General features: G+C 42.6%; 1 protein-coding gene across 1 annotated transcript in view; it reads left to right on the forward strand.

Moving 5' to 3' along the window:
- RNF121 (ring finger protein 121) overlaps window positions 1–23,398 on the forward strand; it is a 104,482-nt gene that overhangs the window by 16,256 nt on the left and 64,828 nt on the right. Inside the window, exons 2-5 of the mRNA XM_030199973.1 lie at window positions 3,476–3,513; window positions 5,869–6,010; window positions 9,756–9,910; window positions 13,857–13,964. Of these exons, the coding sequence (XP_030055833.1) occupies window positions 3,476–3,513; window positions 5,869–6,010; window positions 9,756–9,910; window positions 13,857–13,964 (443 nt within the window). The remainder of the gene's footprint in view (window positions 1–3,475; window positions 3,514–5,868; window positions 6,011–9,755; window positions 9,911–13,856; window positions 13,965–23,398) is intronic.

Consider the following 23,398-nt stretch of genomic DNA (forward strand, 5'->3'; position numbering starts at 1 on the left):
GAAGATAGTAATGGCAAATGCCTGGCTGGATGAGGAGCGCACTACCTTGGTCATCTGGCTCAGGGCACATGGTCTCAGTTGAAGTCATCTTGGCCCATCAGTCTGCTAAAACTCAGTGATTTGCTATGCCCTGGAGGCGTTCACTCCCTTCCTGAGGTCATCCCTGGTCCAAATGTTTTCTGACAATGCCACAGCGGTGGTCTGTCAGTAAGCAGGGAAGCACTTGTAACAGGTAGATGGTGGTTGAGGCCACGCTATTAATGTTCTGGACAGAACAACACCTGCTTTGCCTGTTGGCAGTGCACATTGTGGGTTCTTTGTGCAAGTGGACTTTCTCAGGAGGAACTCCTTGGATCTGGGGGAATGAGATTTATCTGAGGAAGCCTTCTAGCTCATTGTGAGTCACTGGGGTCTCCCGTCTCTCGACCTGATGGTCTCCAGGAGCAATTCCAAAATAGCCAACTTGTTCAGCTGTAGGAGGGAGTCTGGTTCACAGGGACTCTATGCTCTTCTCTTCAGCTGTAGGAGGGAGTCTGGTTCACAGGGACTCTATGCTCTTTTCTTCAGCTGCAGGAGGGAGTCTGGTTCACAGGGACTCTATGCTATTTTCTTGCTGTGGCAGATCAACATCCTGCTTTGCCTTCCCTCCTTGGCCAATGGTGGGCCATGTTGTCTGGAGAATCGCATCTCATCCATCTCTTCCAACCTGGGTCATCGTGGTGACTCTGGACTAGCCAATGCACCCATGATACACAGTTCTAATTTGGCTTCTTGACAGGCAACCTCTTCACCTTCCTTATGATCAAAGATTACTGCTTCATGGCCAGTTTTAATGGAAGATCCGTTCCCCCTTTGGTCTTTATGGCTATTTGAAAGAGCACATTTGAGGCACAAGGTTTATGCGGACCCTATGATTACGATGCTTCTGTAGGGTAGGAAGTGCTGTGCTAGGGTTTGGAGGATGTTTAAGAGTTGGTGCGCAGACAGAGTGTTTTCTCCGTTTTCTGCCTTGCTGGGTCACATCTTAGCTTTTCTTTCTATAGGTTTGGAGAAGGGTTTGACATTGGGATCGCTGAAGGTGCAGGTGGTGGCTTTGGTTTGTTTCCGGGGCAGATTATAACATTCTTCTTTGGCAGTGCACCCAGACATTGTATGCTGTTTGAAAGGAGTAGGCCATCTTCGGCCTCCCTTTCATCCAGTTTTCCCAGACTGTAACCTCAGCCTAGTTCTTCAGGAGTTTCAGAAGGCACCCTTTGAACCTCCTGAAGCAAGCTTCCCTAGAGGACCTCACATTGAAGATGTTTTTTTCTGGTGGCCATTACCTCTGCGTTTCAGAGTTGCAGGCCCTGTCGTGCTGGGATCCCTTTCTCTGGTGGGTTTTTGAGGTGGAGGTTTCGTTATAGGCAGTTTCATCCTTTGTGCGTAAGGTAGACTTGGTATTTCGCATTAACCAGTTAGTGGATTTCCCCTCATTTTTGTGGGGAGCAGGTTTCATCCCTTAGTTTCCTGGTTATGCGGCGGTCTCTTCTTTTGTTATCTTGAGGTCACTAATGAGTTTCAGAGAATTGATCACTTCTTTGTGCTGTTCAGTAAGCAGAAAGATGGTGCAGTCTGTGAGACGAGTTGCTACGACTTCAGCAGAGGCAGCATCTCCGTCTCCAATGAGATTTGCAGGGTGGCAAACCAATGGTTCCCCCCCCCCCCCCCATTCCTTTGTCAGGCATTACAGGATGGATGTTGTGGCTGGGTCTGAGAATATGTTTGGGGCTTCAGTCTTGCAGGTGGCAACGCCAGGGGCCCACCCTTGGTAGGGACTGCTTTGGAACATCCTACAAGTTCTGGAATAGCTTAAGGATGATGTGGAAGGAGAAATTAGGTCTTAACTGATACTTTTCTTTCCATTAGTCTTTTTCACTATTACAGAAGCCCTTCTGGTGATTTTTTTTTTTTTTTTTTAATTTCTGCAGGTGTTCAGGTAGATGCATCATTATTCCATGCTGCCTCCGTGCTCCTTGCTCTGTGATGAGCAATAGCATCACTTTCTGCAGATTTGTTCAGGTTGTTGATTGTTGGAAAAAAAGAGAGAGAATTTTTGGTCTTGGCTAACTGGTTTCTTGAGTCTTGTCTACCAGTCCTACTAATTGTTTAGATATATACTGCAGGGCTCAGCTAGCAGTCTGTGGTTAATATGCTTCATCTCACTTCTGTGCTCTCTATCTTCATCTACTGGTCGTTGGACACGACCAAGCCACAAGTTCTGGAATAGTGTAAAGGACTAAGGAAAGAAAATGATCAGGTAAGACCTAATTTCTCCTTATCCCCGATAGCAATTCTTTTCAGTAATGTTTCACTACTAGTCATTCTTTTTCTTAAGATCTATTTGATATAAGTAAAATGGATAGTTTTTATGTGACGGGTATTTATTCCTGACCTAAACTGCACAAAAGCCAAATGATTCATGGGTACTAAACTCAAGGCACATTACCCCCCTCTGGACCGGTTAAGAAGCATGCTTAGTTCTGGATGCAGTTAAAATGATGTACAGTAAAACTGGATAAAGTCCTTATAGTTTGCATCAAGTTTTGAATCTGTGGTAACATTACTACTACTACTATTAAACATTTCTATAGCGCTACTAGACATACGCAGCGCTGTACAAATTAACATGAAAAGACAGTCCCTGCTCAACAGAGCTTACAATCTAAATTGGACAGACGAACAGACAGCTAGGGGTGGGGAAATTGCAGTGGTAGGGGTGATAAGTGAGGGTGTTGAGTAAGAGAGTCATGGTTAGGAGTCGAAAGCAGTAGCAAAGAGGTGGGCTTTAAGCCTAGACTTGATGACAGCCAGAGACTGAGCCTGACGTACCGGCTCAGGGAGTCTATTCCAGGCATAGGGAGCAGCGAGATAGAAGGAACGGAGCCAGGAGTTAGCAGTGGGGGAGAAGGGGGATGACAGGAGACATTTACCCAGCGAACGGAGTTCACGGGGAGGAGTGTAGGGAGAGATGAGAGCAGAAAGGTACTGAGGAGCTGCGGAGTGGATGCACTTGTAGGTCAAAAGGAGAAGTTTGAACCGTATGTGGAAGTGGATAGGGAGCCAGTGAAGCGACTTGAGGAGAGGGCTAACGTGAGTATAGCGACTCTGGCAGAATATAAGACGCGCAGCAGAGTTTTGGACAGATTGAAGAGGAGATCGATGGCTGAGCGGGAGACTAGCGAGAAGCAAATTGCAGTAGTCTAGGCGAGAGGTAATAAGGGTGTGGGTAAGGGTTTTGGTAGCGTCCTCGGAGAGGAAAGGGCGAATTTTGTTATATTTTGTTAATAATATTAATGTTAATATTAACATATTAGATTAACATATTAATATTAAAATATTAATGTTTTTTGTTAATAATATTAATATTGTTAACATTAGTCATAGTAATATATTTTCTGGCTTCTGGTAATTTCTCTTGGCTGGTTTTCTTTTCTAGATTGATATGTCAAATTTGTCACCAGAGGAACGTTGGAGGTGAGTAGCTTTGTGAATTCTACATGAACACTATCCCCTTCCTCCCACCTTTGGTAATAGTCTATTAAGTTTATCTAAATAGTTAAGCCAAAAGAAAGGGAAGGAGCTCAAGCTTCAAGTAATCTTTCAGCTTGGATGCAGTAGAGCAAATTGTAAAATTTACTTTGTGGTGTATGATTCAGGTTCCGCTGTTCCAAGCAGTATCTATCACAACTATGGAATGGACTCCCAAAAGCTTTGAAAACAATCCATGACCACCTAAACTTCAGGAAATCACTAAAAACCAACCTCTTCAAAAAGGCCTACCCCACCGATCCAACGTAAATCCCCACACAGCAACACAGCATAACCAGTGATCGTACTGGACAATATACAATCTTTATTCCTTTCGACCCTCATGGTGCCTGATTCACACCTACCTCATTCAACCACTATATAACCTTGCATTTGTTATCAGCCGACTTGGCGAACGCCTTTACGGTACTATGTAAGCCACATTGAACCTGCAAATAGGTGGGAAAATGTGGGTTACAAATGTAATAAAAATAAAATTTATCCTTGTTCAATAAATATAGCTGTGGTGAAGGGCATAGCTTGGATCGGGCACAAACTCAGACACACAGGGTTTGCAAGGAAAAGGGAAAATATTTTATTTGATACACCCAAGTGCCCCTGTTGACAGGATTTCATCCAGCACAAGCCCAGTCTCTAATTAGGGCTAGCTCCCAGCCCAGCCCAACACGTTGTCTATTCACATCAAAACAAGTACTTTCTGAACATAACTCAAGGTGTCTCCTATCTTGCCAGTCTTCCCACACAACTCTGATACCAATGAAGCCTAAGCCACACCATTTCCCTGGTTGTCTCCTCAAGTACTACAGCTCAGCTTGCAATGGGAGTTCACTCCTCTCTAGATCTCTCTCCTGGAAATTTCTGTGTCTGGGCCTGAGCCCAACTCCTCTGACTCAGCCTTGGCAGACTAGCACCACCTGCTGCAAGATGGCTGAACTGTATTATCAGTGAGGGAGTGCTCTTCACTGTACTATCCACTCCCTCACAATGGTATAGATTAATATTTATTGGCTACCCACTTGTGTGTCTGTGTGTAAAATTTAATTCACTGGGATATATGTAGATATCTGTAGATAATATAAATATCATTTTCATAGGTTCAGCTTAAACCTCATTCTCAACTCTTTTAAAACTCTTCTGCTCGCAGGACTGGCTTTCGTTGCCTGGGCTGGCTGGGGATGCAGTAGAGGTGGCGCTTACAGCATCCCAGTCATTGCTAAGTGGCAACGCCTACTGACTGGAACTAAGGCGCATGTGTACCAGGGGTCCAGAGAGAATCAGTCTGTGGCTTCTGGCCAAGGGCTGTCAACGCAATGATTAGTCTGAGAGGGGGTGGTAAAAATGAGGGGAAATACTTACTTCATATAGGTATAAATGAAAGCTCATGGTACCACTACCCAAGAGGCTAGTTCCAAGTGGGTTGGTTGTTTTACCAATCCTGTGCCAAAATCCTGGAGAACCTCTTTCAGCGTAAACCAGCAAATATCTAGAAGTTCTGCTCTGTGCAATGACATTTTATATGAATTGTTGATATGTTAATGGATAGGACGTAATGCCTCAAACTGATGCCACTGTCTTCTCATGGGTTGGTCCTGCCAGCAGGATGCAGGTAGGTGCCTTGGTATTTTATTTTATTTTCTAGCAGCTTGCTTCAAAATAACTACCACAGTGCCTTAGCTGGGAGTAGCCCCCAGTGTGTCATTTACACAAGGAAATTTCAAATGTATTGCATATCCCAGTTGTAAAAAAAACCCAACAACAACCCTATTTGAACAAGTGGCTAACATCATTCCAGCTGAAAGTTAGAATGCCTCTTGTCTCTCTAGCAACAAATGCAAGTTAGAATAGATATCAAAATGATGATTTTATGTGATTTAATTGAAGTGGCATGTGAAATCTAGAAAAGAGAATTTATTGTCTAGTTGCCATCCATAGTGCAGAATGTTATATGCAGGGTTTAAAAATCCTTGGAGCCCAGGGTTCCTTAAATTTGGCCCTTGGCACCTACAAATCAGAAAAAGCATGAAACAAGACAAAAAGCCAAGCAAAATAAAGTGAGAAAAAAAAATAAGGAAAAATAGTTGTTCCTTAGTTTCTATACATTTCTGAGTAGCCCCTAATTTAATTTTCACCTTTTGATTATGTGGATCTAACAGCTTTATTGGAAGTGAAAACAAAAGTTGTGAAGTTTAGCACTAGTGTTGCTCAAGTTTGTGCCAGGAAGTTTTCTGCTTCTGTGATGACTAAGATTGGTGCAGGAATGACTCTTGGCTTTACTTTCAGAGTGGAACATGCCCGGATGCATGCCAAGCACCGGGGCCACGAAGCCATGCACGCTGAGATGGTCCTCATCCTCATTGCCACACTGGTGGTGGCACAGCTTATCTTGGTACAGTGGAAACAACGGCACCCTCGTTCGTATAATGTAAGATCCAGTATGGATATCCATGGGGTCATAGTCTCTTTGTTTCCATCAGCTGCCTCTTGTTTGGTCAATTTGTTTTCCATTTATTTATAATATATAAGAAATTTACAAGCATCCACTTGTTACATGAAAAAGCAGGGTTATAAAGAAAGGGAAATGTGACTTGATATACCGCCTTTGTGAGGTTTTTGCAACTACATTCAAAGCGGTTTACATATATTCAGGTACTTATTTTGTACCAGGGGCAATGGAGGGTTAAGTGACCTTTTACACTCAATAAGACAAAAACACAAGTAACATTATATCATATTATACTTCCCTTCCTCAGACCACAAAAATGGGGACAGTGGCTACATAGCTGAGGAGATCCTACATAAAGGAAAAATGTAAAGCTATCAACTTTATCAAAAATAGAGGAAAAGGCTGTAACATGCTATTATCCACAAGCACTCAGTTACTACTCCGTAATGTCAAGATGATATGACATTATTAGATACCCTTTCTAAACTTAGAAAAGATTATTGTTCAGGCACACACACACAAAAGAAAAAAAAAAAAAATATATATATATATATATCTACTATAATAAAAGGCACCGTCAACGTTCTGAAGCTGACTCCGTGGCTTCAAGTGAAGGGTTCGTAAGGATCATTAGGTTTGTCGCTCTGTCACCATCTCGCTCGGCGCCGCCCTCGACGTCATCGCGTTTTGATGTCCTCGACGTCATCACGTTTTGACGTCTAAGGCAGCAGACCTATCAGAGGCACGAGGGCGGGGCCGACAGATAGTCAAAGAGCGACGAACCTGACGAAAATTACGAATCCTTCACTTGAAGCCACGGAGTCAGCTTCACAACGTTGCAGGTGGGTGGCTGGAGGGGGAGGGGAGAGGAGGGAAAGAAAGGGGGCAACTACCCTGGAACTGGGAGGGAGAGAGTGGGGGCAACGATCCTGGAACTGGGTGGGAGGGTGGGCGGCCCCTGCAACTTGGAGGGTGGGCGGCTGGACCCAGGAACTTGGAGGGGGGCCAGGCACACCCAGAAACTGAGATGGATGGAGGGAGGGGGGGGGGAAAAGACCCTGAAACTGAGTGGGTGGCAGGGAGGGAGAGCGGACCCTGAAACTGGGAGGGAGGGGGTGCAGGCGGACCCTGAAACTGGGAGGGAGGGGGCCCCTGGCACACATTCACATTCTCACACGCACACAGTCTCACTCTCTCTGTCTCACACATTCACTCTCCCTCTGTCACACACATTCACTTTTTCTGTATCACACACTCACACACACACACTCTGAGGAAAACCTTGCTAGCGCCCGTTTCATTTGTGTCAGAAACGGGCCTTTTTTCCTGGTATATATATAAACCTATAGTGTGTTTACAAGGCTATGCGAGCAAAATTGTTGCCCCAATCTTCTTAACTTATTCTCGCATATCTAAGAAAAGCTTTCATTTATCTTGGGTAGTTTTTGTAACAGCTGGGAACAAAGTTTTTGACCATAAAATTTTTGCTGTGCATTTTTAAAATATATTCTCATGATTAAATTGAGATCTTGCTCGAACACAAAGGAAACCAATAGTGTAGCTCTGTTAGTAACTTCAGACAACGAATCCTCCAGTATCGAGGAAAGGTATTCTAAATCCTTATGTTCTTGTCCATTGCCTTGTTCACCTTTTCCAGAGCCCCCTCCTCCCCCCCCCCCCCCCCCCCCCAATAAGCTTTTTGTAGATAGATAATATAGCTTATTAACTGGAGGAATAAGCTCAGAGGAATATTTTACATTTTCAACAAGATATTCCTTGAAGGTAGATCCAAGATGGCGTCGTAGTGTTTTACTGCACCAGACGCGCTCAGACACTCTCCTCAAGCACTGCTATGAACGGCTCCGGACCTTCGTGAATAATGGGGAAAAGGAGAGGGAAGGTGCGGGAGAACCCCTCGACCCCCACCGGGACCCACCTTCATCAACAGACAACTTTGGAGCAGTTTGGGCTGACATCCGGTCCCAGGCAAGCCTCTTCTCCTGCAGTCGGAGCCAGCGTGTCAGCGCTGGCCAGCAGTGTCGATGGGGTCTCTTTGAGCCCCGTCTTACGTGCGGCTCCCCCACAACCAGGAAGGAACATCATGAGTCAAGTCCTGTAGCTCAATCTCCCAATGTAGAGGAGATAAACGCACAGGGAGGGAACTTGCCCAAGCGGGGAGAATCGATTATGAGCAGCCAGCTGGATGAACAACTTGCAGCACAGACAATGCCATCGCAGATAGTGAGTACTTTAAATCAGTCTTTAAAGGCTCCCCTTCCTGCTTCTTCTTTGGGGCTTTTGGCAAAATCAGCCGTAGTGACAATGGAGTCACTCTGGGACCTGACATTTAACTTGGATAAGAAATTGCCTTGAGATGTACAAGATAAACCTTGTATTGCTTGAATACCACCTACACTTCCGGAGAACATTAAAAACTTATTTGTTTAAAAGGCATACCCTACCAACCCAACATAAATGCCTGACCACTGCAACACAACAAAACCAAAATACGGTATGGACACAACATAATTCTTCCGTGTACGACACCCCAATGTAGCTATATCACCTGAACTTTATCTCATGTGGCAATACCACATGAACTTTCTTATTTCAACATCACTCTGTGTTTGTTTACACTGGAGACAAATCGCATCTCCAGCTCTATATAAGCCACATTGAGCCTGCAAATAGGTGGGAAAATGTTCGATACAAATGTAACAAATAAATGTCATCTTTACAACTATTGATCAAAAATACTAGTGAAATTAAGGTATTGTCTGAAGCAGTCCTTATCCAGGCATAGCAACTGCTCAGCAATCCTCAGAAGTGAAACTTCTAGATGAAAAAATTCAAAAACTGGAATCTTTTGGTCAAGTCTCAATTAGGGACAGAAATTTTACATTTCGTAGATTGATTCTCTAAGAATTCCAGTCTAGGAGATTAAATCTGAGGCTGACCAATTTTCCCAGATAACCTTTGATTACACCGATAGAAATGATGGGAACTCATTACCTCCAATAACTTGGGCACAGTATTTGCAGAGTAACGTTAAACATTCATCTGGAATTTCTCAACCCCAAGTAGGAGATAATATGAACCTCTCATCTTTCTTGCAATCCTCACTAGAGGTTATTAACCAGAGAACAACTGTGGTGGTTTCCTTTGCTTTGGAGATGGATCGAGATGCTGTGTTGAAACTTTCTTTTCGTCATTTAGACTCTCTTCCTGTGATCTAAAATAAGAATTTATCCTGATTTGGCTAGAGAAACACAGAAAAGGCGTAAAGCCTTTTTGGCTCTACACCCAAGGACTTTGGCATTAGGTGCAAATTATGTACTTAAATTTCCTTGCATATGTCGAGTATTATTTCAGTCTTAACAATTTCAATTCTTTGATCCCAAGCAGAAGAATTTTTGCTGTCTAAAGAAGAGGTAAATGTTATAGTCTAGTCACAGATAGTACACTGTATGATTGCTTGGAGTAAACTAACTAGGTAGCAATAATTATAAATTGATTTCCTAGATTAATGGGTTTATTTAAGCTCTTGGACCTAATTTACCTAATTATAGTGGTCGAAAGTGGGGGAAAAGATTTCTATTATTGATAACATTGAATATTTCTTTATGTTAAGATTTTCCAATTTCTTGTATTATCTCTCTCCAAGAGTTTTATAATATATAATTTGAATCAACAAGGGAATGTCCTTCATCTGCTCTGGTTTCAGATGGTGACGCTTTTCCAGATGTGGATCGTCCCTTTGTATTTCACAGTAAAATTGCATTGGTGGAGGTTCCTTGGTATTTGGGTGGTCTTCTCCACTGTCACGGCGTTTATCACCTTCCGAGCAACCCGCAAGCCTCTTGAGCAGACCACCCCCAGGTGAGACTGACTGGTGCTTTTGTGATTTTGACTATTTAATTTCGTTGAAGTTCCACATGCTCTCATCCCTTTGACCCCTGTAGTCATTTTAGGATTCCTACAGTTTTTATACAGAAATGAGATAGAATTAATATCTTTGAAGGGTGACAGCTGACACCAACTTTTTTTTTTTTTTTTAATTTTTTTTTTTGTATGTTAAATATTTAGTTTGCCTCGTGGCTTTTTCAGTTGTAGCTAAAGTTAAGTTGCATTCATGTACAGTAGGTATATCTCTATATATAAAAGGCACCTCCAACGTTCTAATTGAAGCCTCCAGCCGGAAACATGAGGTGGCATAGATATCCGGTTTAGCAAGTACACAAAGGAAAAGAGAGTCGTAAAACAAGCAGAGAGAAATAGCTGAGGGAGCTCATTGTTTTCTCAGGTACCTGGAGTGGTTGCCCTGGGTGATTAACAAGGTCAGCTGGGGTGCACAGCTCCTTGCAACTAAAAGAATTAACTCCTCCCAGAGTCTTAGGAGCTTGCCTTTACTCACCCACGCTGCCGTCATTGCCATACACTCTAAACCAAACAAACCTAGCAGCTGCTGCTCCATATTGTTGTTTTTAAATTGTTGCTCCATCAGAAACAAGTCTACAGCTGTTTCAACTGCGAGGGAAGGTGGCCCTGCAACTGGGACGGTGGGGACTCTGAAACTCTGAGGGACGGAGGGTGGGGGAGACCCTGAAACTCGGACGCACCCTGGGACTGGGAGGGGGGAAGGGGATGACCCTGGAACTGGGAGGGAGGGGGACCCTGCAACTGGCAGGGAGGAGGGAGTGATGGGCCCCTGACACTCTGATTCTCATTCCCTCTCTCTCACACAGTCAATCTCATACACACTCCGAGGAAAACCTTGCTAGCGCCCGTTTCATTTGTCAGAAACGGGCCTTTTTTTACTAGTAATTTAATAAAATTGCTAAAGCAAACACTTGAACTAGGCGAGCTTCCATATAAAATATTTCTTAATTAATTTGCTAATAAGGCAAAGAATTAGCCCAACATAAAGAAGGGGGGGGGGAGGAGAGAATCGCTGAAGCTGCCAACACAAAATATAGAGGGAAAAAATATTCCCGAAGAAGAGGTGCCTTCACAAATGACGTTTTAAGCTGACCTCGGTTTAAGTCTGCAAATTTTCTGAGCTTAGGTCTTGACACTAGCATCAAACACAGCAGCCCACTGTGTCTTAATTTTTAAACCCTGCATAGAACATTCTGCATTGTGGAAGGTAACTATACAATAAAACTGGAACTAAATTTAGTTCTCTGGGTTTTATATACCACCTCAATTAGTAAATCAACTGCTTTCCTACTCAGTTACGCTAGCAGCATAAGAGGTCTGTGGTGAGAGTTTGTATCCGGGGTTGGATTCGCTGCCAGTGTCACACTGATGACCCTTTTGAAGTATCGATGGTGGCTTAAATGTGATTTTGAAAGATCTAACAAAATCCTATGGAAACTCAAACTGGCTTATGCCAAGTTCAAGAGAAGATAGATATTTTATTTATTTGTTACATTTGTATCCCACATTTTCCCACCTATTTGTAGGCTTAATGTGGCTTACATAGTACCGGAGAGGCCTTTGCAGACCCCGATGTGAACAAATACAATGTGATGTTGTGGTAAGATAAAAGTTCATGTGGCACAACCACATTAGGGCATCGTCTAACAGAAGAGTTGTGTTATGTCCATTACGTTCTTTAATTTTGTTGTGTTGCAGAGATCAGGCATTTATGTTGGATCGATAGGGTATGCCGTTTTAAACAGGTTGGTTTTTAGTGTTTTCTGGAAGTTTAGGTGGTCGTACATAGATTTCCAGATTTTTGGTAATGCGTTCCACAGTTGTGTGCTTATGTAGGAAAAACTGGATGCATAGGTTGATTTGTATTTGAGTCCTTTGCAACTTGGGTAGTGCAGATTTAGGTACATTCGTGTTGATTCAGATGTGTTTCTAGTTGGTAGGTCGATCAAGTCTGTCATGATTCCCAGGGCTTCACCGTAGATGATTTTGTTAATTTCACAGGGACTTATCTCCTGCCTTCATCGAACCATAGTGTCTTGTGTAAGAAAAGTGAAGGCATCGGCCATAATTGAAATGTATGTCATCATTTTTGAACGTTTGTGCTTCCAACCCTGTTTGGAACCTTCCTCAGCTCACGTCTAAGGCTAAGATGCCTGAGTCTTCCCTTAGTCATTAGAGGGTCGTCCCCCCCCCCCCCCCCCCCCCGTCGTTAGTATAATGACAATCCTCCAAGTAGGAGCGGAAAATAAACAGGGCTAGAGAATTCAAACTATACAGAGCACTATTCAAACTATAAGAGAGAAAAAGTAAACCAATTCTGGAGGAGTAATGACTGCTCAGTATCAAGAATTGTACTTTTCTGCCACATTCAGACTTGGTAAGGTTTTCCTGCTATACGTTTACAGTTTATTTTCATTTAATATACTGCTATAAGGCTATACTGACAAAAATAATAAAATGAGTAAAAAAGTAAAAAATTAAAACATAAAGGAAAAGCAAAAGAAAAGAAATTACGATTTCAATTACAATCTAGTTAGATAAAAGCAATACATATGTTTAGTGTTCTGCCAGTCTGCGCTTTACTAAGGCTAAGCAAGCCTGGTCTGTGAGAAAACCAAGACAGAAGCTAGCTAATTGCCCTACTAGATAAAAAAAAAAAAAAGGAATTATACAAAGCTGACTGATCTGAAAAACCAAACAGCTCTATACAATACTTCGGAGCATTGTGTATTTCTGGGAGAAAATCTCATTGTAAGCAAAGCCAGAAAATCCCAAAGGGGCTGAGGGTAGGCAGCATTTAAATCTCAGCTGCTACATTCCTGTCCTATAACACACATAAGTAATGCCATACTGGGAAAAGACCAAGGGTCCATCGAGCCCAGCATCCTGTCAACGACAGCGGCCAATCCAGGCCAGAGCTTCCCAAACGTACAAACATTCTATACATGTTATTCCTGGAATTGTGGATTTTTCCAAGTCCGTTTAGTAGCGGTTTATGGACTTGTCCTTTAGGAAACCGTCCAACCCCCCTTTAAACTCTGCCAAGCTAACCGCCTTCACCACTTTCTTCGGCAACGAATTCCAGAGTTTAATTACACGTTGGGTGAAGAAAAAGTTTCTCCGATTTTGTTCTAAATTTACTACACTGTAGTTTCATCGCATGCCCCCTAGTCCTAGTATTTTTGGAAAGCGTGAACAGACGCTTCACATCCACCTGTTCCACTCCACTCATTATTTTATATACCTCTATCATTAACTTTTCTGGGGACTGATTTCTGTCTCGATGACACTGAATGTGTGTAGTGGAGGAGTAGCCCTAGTGGGTAGAGCATCGGGGAAGCCCAGTTCAAATCTCGCTGCCTCTCCTTGTGTCCTTGGGCAAATCACTTTACCCTCTTACCTCGGGTACAAACTTAGGGTCTCTTTAAAACTACTACTACTACTTATTTCTAAAGTGCTACTAGACGTACGCAGCGCTGTACACTTGAACATGAAGAGACCAGTCCCTGCTCGACAGAGCTTACAATCTAATTAGGACAGACAGAACAAACGAGATAAGGGAATATTAAAGTGAGGATGATAAAATAAGGGTTCTAGCGAGTCCCGGCATGGCAAATGAAGCCCTATCCAATAACACTGAAAATAAATTTAGTTCTCTGGGCTTCCTTTCATTTGCCACACGTGAATCGCTAATGAGGCTTTGTGACAGAAGCCCTTAGATTGTAAACCCACTGGGGACAGGGAAATACCTAGTGTACCTGAATGTAACTCACCTTGAGCTAGTGCCGGAAAAGGTGCGAGCTAAATCCAATTAAGTTCCTTACAGCAGTCTCCAGTCTTGTTCTGTTTGATGGTTTATTTATTTACCTCTTTACTTCTCTTTCAGATTGGTTTATAAATGGTTTCTGCTGTTGTACAAAATGAGCTATGCCATTGGGATTGTAGGATATATGGCTATCATGTTCACTCTTTTTGGGCTGAACTTACTGTTCAGGTGCGTATCTCTTCCTTGGTCACTCCTTTTAAATCCATGTTGTCCTCTGCCTCCGTAGTTTTTAATTATATTGTTTTTAACAACTATTTTACTTTTGTTCCTGGCAGTTTTCCTGCTGTTCCTTCTGCGCTTCCAGCTCAATCGGATCTGGATTCCATTGAGCAGCAGCCCCATGAACTTTTTCAGCATTACGTGAGCACCTGCTTGTTGCAGGGCTCGACAAATCCCAGATGCCAGGTAGCCACGGTGACTAGAAATTACGTTCTGATGCCTGGGATTTTCTTGCCCTGTATTGTATTTGATTTCCACTATTGAGCAACAGCTTCTTCACTGAGGTTAATTTTATTTTATTTTTTTTTTAAATAACTTGGGTGGTTTCAACAATTCAAAAAGCATAGCAATCGGAGCACAAGAGCACTGCAAAAAAACTCAATATAAATAAATAATCATGCAGTAATACATCACTTTGTAACTAACAACATTATCAGATTCAGTATATAAAACCCACCCTACAATCTACTATGAGAACAAACAACTTATAGCCTCATAATACAACCCCACTGCAAGTTTTAAAAATAATAATAACTATTTGACAAAAAGCTGTCAAACCCAATACCCTTTCTATTCCCCCAGAAGACCAACAACAACAACAAGAGGGATTACCAGAGATGTATTATATATATTTCCCACCCATTAGCAGATGTCGGTCAAAACATGCATCTCCAAGTTTGACCCATGCAGTGCAGAAACTCCTGTGCTCCCCTCAAGTCTCATGATGAGATCTGATGTGGAGCCACGCATGCATTGAAGAGAGAGCTTCTGTTGGCAACAGTGAGAGAGGCAAGATGAGTGGTCCTGGCCTAATAGGAATGAGAGGATGGTTGCCTGGCTATCCAGTGGCTGTGATGAGTCTGTAGGTGGGAGAAGAGACTAGCTGGCTTGGGTCCTGGATTGTGAGGGTTAGCCAAATAGGGAAATAAGGATTTGGTGGGATTGAGGACAGAGACTGGTAGAGAAGAAAGAGAAAGACTGGGTGATAATGGGGTAGGGGAGTGGGCAAAGAGACAGGGAAGCGGTAGAGCTAAAGGTCATGAGTTGAGGTTGCAGGGTGGGAGGCTTAGGAAAATGTCAGGAAATTCTTTTTCACAGAAAGAATGGTGGATGCCTGCAATGCTGTCCCGCGAGAGATTGTGAAGACAAAAAACGGTGACGGGATAAACAGGGATACTATATAGGAAAAGGATGGAATCCAATTAAAGCAAAACTTAAATGACCTCAAAACTGGAGTGAGTTTTGACTGCAGCTTCAGAGGTTGGGAAGTAAGACCAATGCTGTGTAGACGGCTACAGTCCGGGTTCCGTAAATGGCAAAAACGGATCGGGATCAAGGCTGGAGTGGGCTTCGACAGTAACTCTGGTAGTTGGGAGACGTAACTCTGGTAGTTGGGAGACGAGGAGAGATGAAGATAAAGTATACCAGTATTTAATCATGACGTGGAGCCTGTGCAGAGTGCTAGATTCAACTCTGGCGACTTTGATGGGCAGATTGAATGGACCATGCAGGCCTTTATCTGCTGACATTTACTGTGTAGGAGGGGAGCTACTGGCTCTGTGATATAGAGACAAACCGAAATTGTTTAGTTGTTGTTTTTTTTGTTTTGTTGAACTGCTGCTGAAACGTTATCGGGCGATAACAAAACTAAAGTTCAGTTTTATGAATGTGAACTAATGAGGCCCATTGGGGATTGTCAGAGCTTGTAGTTGGCAACCCTTTGCTAAAGCCACAGGAGATTACCCTCCAGTTCCAGGAACAGCAAGCACCGACTGACAACTGGGAGAGGCATTTTAGCAAGGACTTCTCGACAAGCCTGGCACGTTTTACGTTCCCAGATCAGTGCAGATGTAGTTAAATATCCTCCGAGACAGGACCTTTTGTGCGAACGTGTTTAAAAAAAAAAAAAAAAAATCATGATTACCTGCTTTTTTTATTCTTACCCAACTGTGCACAAATAACAAGAGAAAGTAGCATTGAAATGTTTCCTGATTTTATATTTAGTTAAAGGACAAACATGATATAGATTCTTCCTAAAATAGGGTAAAGGAGTCCAGCCTGGTGCACAATCCAGGATAAAAAAAAAAAGCACATTGATGTTACTGAATGTGAGGACTATATACTCTGAAAAATTACAATCGATAGCAATACATTTGTCAAACTATATTCTAATATATAAACTTCATGTCACTGTAATATCTTTTCCCTACTAACACTATAAGTTGACCAGTGCTTGTGCTTGAAAACAATCACTGCAGGTTCCTTTCTCATAAAATATAGCTTCTGCATGCCACAAGTTTGATTAAAACACTGCATCTTCATCATACCCAACAAAGCCTGGAACTTCTTTAAAATCACGCAAATAGTATCTAAGCCAGAATACAGTGCAATCCGCTTAAGTGCAAGGGTCTGGGACCAAAGAAATACATGCAGTTAACCGGAGTGTGCACTTAACCGTTGTGACCCAAAGAAGCTTGACATCTGATAAACATATGTACAGTACTGTTTATTATACGTACAGTATACAGTCTCCGTTAATTGACGTTAGGATTACTTGAAGTAATCAGTCATAGTCCTCTGTACACTCTTGTGTCTGTGAGTTCCATAGAATATATCTGCCAGATGGTAAAAACTGTCATAGCACTGACATCCAGTGGCCTCCAGATAGGCCCACATGGTGTTGAGACTCTCCAGCGCTCTTGCAAAAGTGACAGGAGGTTGTTGAATTTCATCAGCATGTGCCTCGCTGCTCATTTCATCATCTGTTAAATCATTAGCCATTGCCTGCCTGTAGGCGCATATCTGGACATCAGTGCTGTCGTCAGCTGTTTGTATATCGTAATCAACAGCTACATAGTGATGAAACTCCTCTTCAGTAGCACCGGCTGGGATGTCAATAGCTGCATCTGTTTTGTCTCTCTCCACATCCTTAACAAAGCTTGCCCGCTTGTAGCAGTTCACAGTGGTTGCCTGTGTAACATGATTCCATGCTTCTTTCTGCATATGTAGGGAATCGAACAGTGATAGATTACGAGCCAGTTCAACAGCACTTTTATCCTTGCCAGTCTGGTCATCCATAACGCTCATCAGACGACGTAGCACAAGAACCCAATAATGTTGTTTGAAATTGGCTATTATGCCCTGATCCATAGGTTGGATCAGAGAGGTAGTGTTTGGTGGCAGGAAGATCACCTTAACGTTAGACAGCCTGACATCATCACTGTGTGCAGCACAATTATCACAAAGCAACAAAATCCGACGCTTTTGTGCCCGCATTCTAGTGTCTAACATCTTTAGCCATATATATATATATATATAATATGCCAGCTTTGAGGAGCAGAACTTTGGTTCTTTTGGTGAACCATTTGTGTTGGATCTTAATACAGACTTCACAGCCACAATCATTGTGGCCTTGTACTAATGTTTTGTGTGAATCTGGTAATAAGGAAAGCTTGCGTTGGAGGCAAAAACATATAGTAAAACATTTTTTTAGGTATATTAAAAGCAGGAAGCTGGCAAAAGAATCAGTTGGACCGCTAGATGACCGAGGAGTAAAAGGGGCGATCAGGGAAGACAAAGCCGTACCGGAGAGATTAAATGAATTCTTTGCTTCGGTCTTCACCGAGAAAGATTTGGGTGGGATACCGGTGCCGTAAATGGTATTCGAAGCTGACGAGTCGGAGAAACTTAATGAATTCTCTGTAAACCTGGAGGATGTAATGGGGCAGTTCTACAAACTGAAGAGTAGCAAATCTCCTGGACCGGATGGTATTCATCCCAGAGTACTGATAGAACTGAAAAATGAGCTTGCGGAGCTATTAGAAATATGTAATTTATCCTTAAAATCGAGTGTGGTGCCGGAAGATTGGAGGGTGGCCAATGTAACGCCGATTTTTATTTATTTATTTTATTGCATTTGTACCCCACAGTTTCACACCTATTTGCAGGCTCAATGTGGCTTACAAGCACCTGTTATGGCATCCAGAGGAGATCCGGGAAATTATAAACCGGTGAGTCTGACGTCGGTGCTGGGCAAAATGGTAGAGACTATTATTAAGAACAAAATACAGAGCATATTCAAAAGTATGGATTAATGAGACAAAGTCAACATGGATTTAGCGAAGGGAAATCTTGCCTCACCAATCTATTACATTTCTTTGAAGGGGTGAACAAACATGTGGCTAAAGGGGAGCCGGTTGATATTGTGTATCTGGATTTTCAGAAGGCGTTTGATAAAGTACCTCATGAAAGACTCCAGAGGAAATTGGAGAGTCATGGGATACGAAGTAGTGTTCTATTGTGGATTAAAAACTGGTTAAAAGATAGAAAACAGAGAGTAGGGTTAAATGGTCAGTATTCTCAATGGAGAAGGGTAGTTAATGGGGTTCCCCAGGGCTCTGTGCTGGGACCGCTGCTTTTTAACATATTTATAAATGACCTAGAGATGGAAGTAACTTGTGAGGTAATTAAATTTGCTGATGACACAAAGTTATTCAAAGTCGTTAAATCGCGTGAGGATTGTGAAAAATTACAAGTGGACCTTACGAGACTGGGAGACTGGGCATCTAAATGGCAGATGACGTTTAATGTGAGCAAGTGCAAAGTGATGCATGTGGGAAACAGGAACCTGAATTATAGCTATGTCATGCAAGGTTCCACGTTAGGAGTCACGGACCAAGAAATGGACCTAGGTGTTGTCGTTGATGATATGTTAAAACCTTCTGCTCAGTGTGCTGCTGCGGCTAAGAAAGCAAATATAATTTTAGGTATTATTAGGAAAGGAATGGAAAACAAAAATGAGGATGTTATAAATGCCTTTGTATCGCTCCATGGTGCGACCACACCTCGAATATTATGTTCAATTCTGGTCGCCGCTTCTCAAAAAAGATATAGTGGAATTAGAAACGGTATAGAGGAGGGCGACGAAAATGGTAAAGGGGATGGGAACACTTCCTATGAGGAAAGGCTAAAGCAGTTAGGGCTCTTCACCTTGGCGAAAAGGCGGCTGAGGGGAGATATAATAAGAGGTCTACAAAATAATGAGAGGAGTTGAATGGGTAGATGTGAAGCTTGCGATGACGCTACAATGTAGTAAATTTAAAACGAATCGGAGAAAATATTTCTTCACTCAACGTGTAATTAAACTCTGGAAATCGTTGCCAGAGAATGTGGTAAAGGCGGTTAACTTGGCGGAGTTTTAAAAAGGTTTGGACGGCTTCCTAAGGGAAAAGTCCATAGACCATTATTAAATGGACTGGGGAAAATCCACTATTTCTGGGATAAGCAGTATAAAATGTTTTGTACATTTTGGGGATCTTGCTGGGTATCTGTGACCTGAATTGGCCACTGTTGGAAACTGGATGCTGGGCTCGATGGATTTTTGGTCTTTCCCAGTATGGCAGTACTTATGTGGGCAATCTGTAGGCCTAATGTGGCCCACCATTGAATTTTACACAGAAAACGTCATCAACCAGAGTCTGACAATTCAATTTTAATCTTGCATATATTTTCAGAATAGCCACTCTAGCTAATATTCCTGTCATTTTTAGTTATATTTTTATTTACTTATCACAGAAGGTCTATGGAGCTCTGTGCATTTCCAGTTCCGACATTACATAGTGTTGCGGCCTGCCAGGGATAGTGCTGATGTTCATACAGCTCTCTGTATGTAAAGGTTGCCCACCCCTGTGACTACCCATTGAGGTCTTCTTTTTGCGTATGGGACAGAAGTCGATGCAGAGCTGTGGCTCAGATATGAGGAGGAAAATCAGCAAGGCCTTAGACAAAATCTTTCTCTCAAAAAGAGGTGGGGGAAGGAAGAAAATGTTTTACTGGACAGTATGGTGGTGCAGCTGTTTTGAAAGCAAGTCATAGACCAACTCAGTAGAATTGATGAAAGATACTGCACATATGCAGAGAGAGACTTTAGAAGCCCACATTGATAGTTCACCCCATTTTTTTTTCACATTTGTTTTAATAAAATCTTTAATGTGGGCACATTGATTTTACATATGCTGTTCCTTATTGTCCACCAAGACCATTCCAGAGGTTCAGTTTGTGCCCTTCTACCAGCAGATGGAGACAAAGAACAAAAGACTGCTCATTCCTCCCTATAAAGGACAGTGTATAGTCTATCCCCCTTCAGTATTTCTCCCTCTCCAGTAGATGGTAAACGGGGGCCCATCCAGCTGAACTCTGATAATCAGTGGTGCTCCTGGAGCCTGGAAAGTTGACCCCAAATGAGTATGGTGTTTTTAAAATGGAGAGACTGCTTTTTATTTTAGTGGTGTATCCATTTTAAAAACACCATTTTTTGTTTCTAATTGCCCCTGATGCAGCCCTTATGGAGAGTAAAACATAGTCTTAATCAGGCACTTATTTTAATCCTCTTTGTGCTGTAGTTATTTAATAAATTCATCAACAGACCAGTTTCATCTGGTCTATTTTCACCATGGCACTTGCATACCGTTTACCTTTGTGGTGTTTACGAGGCAGGAGTTTCTCTACGGGCATTTCATTCCTTTTTTCTTAAGATGACCTCACCCTTTTAATCAGCTGATTTCTGTGCCGTCTTTTTGGAAAGAGCAGCAGAGTTTGGACTTCTGCATCACTTAAATGTGTGTGGAGGCTTGATGGTATACTTGGAAGTTATGAATGAGATTTGCAAATCGGATGTTTCTCCTTTTTGATGGGCTGAAGAAACGAGGCAACATCGAAAGAGGTGGTAGCATAGGCTTACATTCTGAAAGGGCGCCTGGTCCCAGAGAGCCTTAAAGCTCACTTCTCTAAGAGGGTGATGAGTTCTAGACGAAGCACACAGTCCCACCCACAAAAATTTGTAGAGGTACTTGGAACTGCTTGCATGACCAGTTAGATGTCTGGGCTACAGAAGATGCCACCTTTGGTCAGAGTGCACTTGGGGCTTCAGTTAGGAGTCCTGCCCAGTTGAAGTGCTTTGATACATCTGGTTTGTTGGACATAAGGAAGGAGAAATTTGGTCTCTGCAGCTTATTTTCTTTCCTTGAGTCCTATCGGACCTGACTGGTTCAGAGACCACCTGCTTTATTGCAAGAAGAGCGATTGCTTGAATAAGGGCTGTTATGGCTCATCGCAATTTTGTTGATGCTTGTGGTTCAGTTTTCCATCAGATAATCTCCCTTCCCTGCTCATCTTAATAATCTGGGAGAACCTTGAGTTTTGATGTAATAATACTGAAGGGGGGGGGGGGGCAGGCTACACAGTGCCTTTTATGAGGAGGAACGCCAAATCTTTTTATTTTGTCTGTCCGCTGTTAGAGAGGCACAGCCCGCACATCCTGGACTGGTCTGCTGGATCCCGAGGAAAGAAAATTGGCAGGGAAGACCACATTTCTCCATTCGTTAATGTATATTAAATTGATTTTGCAATGCATTAAAATTAAGGTATGCTAATGAATGTGTATCTTGCCTTGCAGTGTCCTGATTACGCTTAGCTTTCTTGTGAACTCGCTCAGTGTAAACAAACTATGTCAATGTTCTTTAGCTTTTAGCTTTTAAAGAACTACAATTACAAATTTTATTGCTCGGTGATAACACCGAGCAATAAAATTTGTAATTGTAGTTCTTTATAAGCTAAAGAACATTGACATAGTTTGTTTACACTGAGCGAGTTCACAAGAAAGCTAAGCGTAATCAGGACACTGCAAGGCAAGTAGCAAAGCCCACTTAAAAGCAATTAGAGGCCCTCATTTTCTGCAGACCACTGTATTGTGAGACAAATGTGGAATTAAGAAATGATTTGTTCTTTATGATGAATGTCTTTGTCTTACCAACACAAACTGCAAGACTGCATTTTATGTATGAGGAAAGCTCAGCAGACATTTTGCCTTTGAAAGTACTTGGCATGAAAAGGCAGATTAGATGCAAATAATGTAATCTGAAATATCTTAAAAATTGTCTGCCACCAAGTGGTCCTTAGAAGAAGAGTGCAAATGCTAAATAGACGCTGAAGTCTTCTGTCTTCTTCACCTCTTCCTAGCAACAGCTCTAGGGAAGCCCAAGGGCAGTTATAATCAAAGCCAAAATAATTGGTCCCAAAAACCACACAAAGTAAAAGAAACAGAGGGTACTTTTACTAGCATAGGGAGAGGCGAGGCAGAAAGGGCGGAGCCTGGAATTGGCGGTGGTGGAGAAGGGTACAGAGAGGAGGGATTTGTCCTGTGAGCGGAGGTTTCGGGTAGGAGTGTAGGGGGAGATAAGGGTAGAGAGGTAATGAGGGGCTGCAGATTGTTGGGCAGACTGGATGGACCGTGCCGGTCTTTTTCTGCCGTCATCTACTATGTTACTATGTTCACCTCTTCCATAACGACTATCATCAACCCTAAGTTGTTCCTTTCAGCTTTCTTCCATTTTTTTGTTAGCTAGCCATTCAGATTTCATTCATATTATCCAGTCTACCATCTCCCCTCTTTTTACTGCATCTACCTACAGCTTTTCATCTCTTTTCCTCATTCTGGCCCTCACATTCTCCTTTCTCTTATTCCCCAGTCTTTCACTAGCTTTTTCCTCTCTCACACTGCCATTCAGCATCTCCTCTCTCTCTCTCTCTACTGGTCTGTGCCAGAGCCGGTGGTGGGAGGCGGGGATAGTGCTGGGCAGACTTATACGGTCTGTGCCAGAGCCAGTGGTGGGAGGTGGGGAATAGTGCTGGGCAGACTTATAGGGTCTGTGCCAGAACCGGTGGTGGGAGGCGAGGATAGTGCTGGGCAGACTTATAGGGTCTGTGCCAGAACCGGTGGTGGGAGGCGAGGATAGTGCTGGGCAGACTTATACGGTCTGTGCCCTGAAAAAGACCGGTACAAATCAAGGTAAGGGTATACACAAAAAGTAGCACATGTGAGTTTATCTTGGGCAGACTGGATGGACCGTGCAGGTCTTTTTCTGCTGTCATCTACTATGTTACTATCAAGCTCATTTTCAAAGCACTTAGCCTCCCAAAGTTCCATAGAAACCTATGGAACTTAGCCTCCCAAAGTGCTTTGAAAATATGCTTGAAAGTTACTATTATGTGCTTAACCTGGGGCAATTTTATAACAAAACATTTCTACTCACAGACCTCTGATGTGCAGAAATGACTTGTAAAATTACTCCCATGTTGGGGGCTTGAAACTGATACTGTACATTTACTTATAGCCATGTTTAAAGCAGGGTTCTGAAATCTGGCCTGGGGACCCTGCAGCTGGTTGGATTTTCAAGATGTACACAATAAATCTGTATGAAAGAAATTGCCATATAATGTTCTCAGCTTGCAGCAGCAACAAAATAAATTTACTTTGAGATTCATTTACCTATGAGATAGTTAATGGATCCTACAGTAGATTTTCCCACTATAAAAAAAAAAAGAAT

Source organism: Microcaecilia unicolor, chromosome 4 (genome assembly GCF_901765095.1).
Source record: "Microcaecilia unicolor chromosome 4, aMicUni1.1, whole genome shotgun sequence".
NCBI lineage: Eukaryota > Metazoa > Chordata > Amphibia > Gymnophiona > Siphonopidae > Microcaecilia > Microcaecilia unicolor.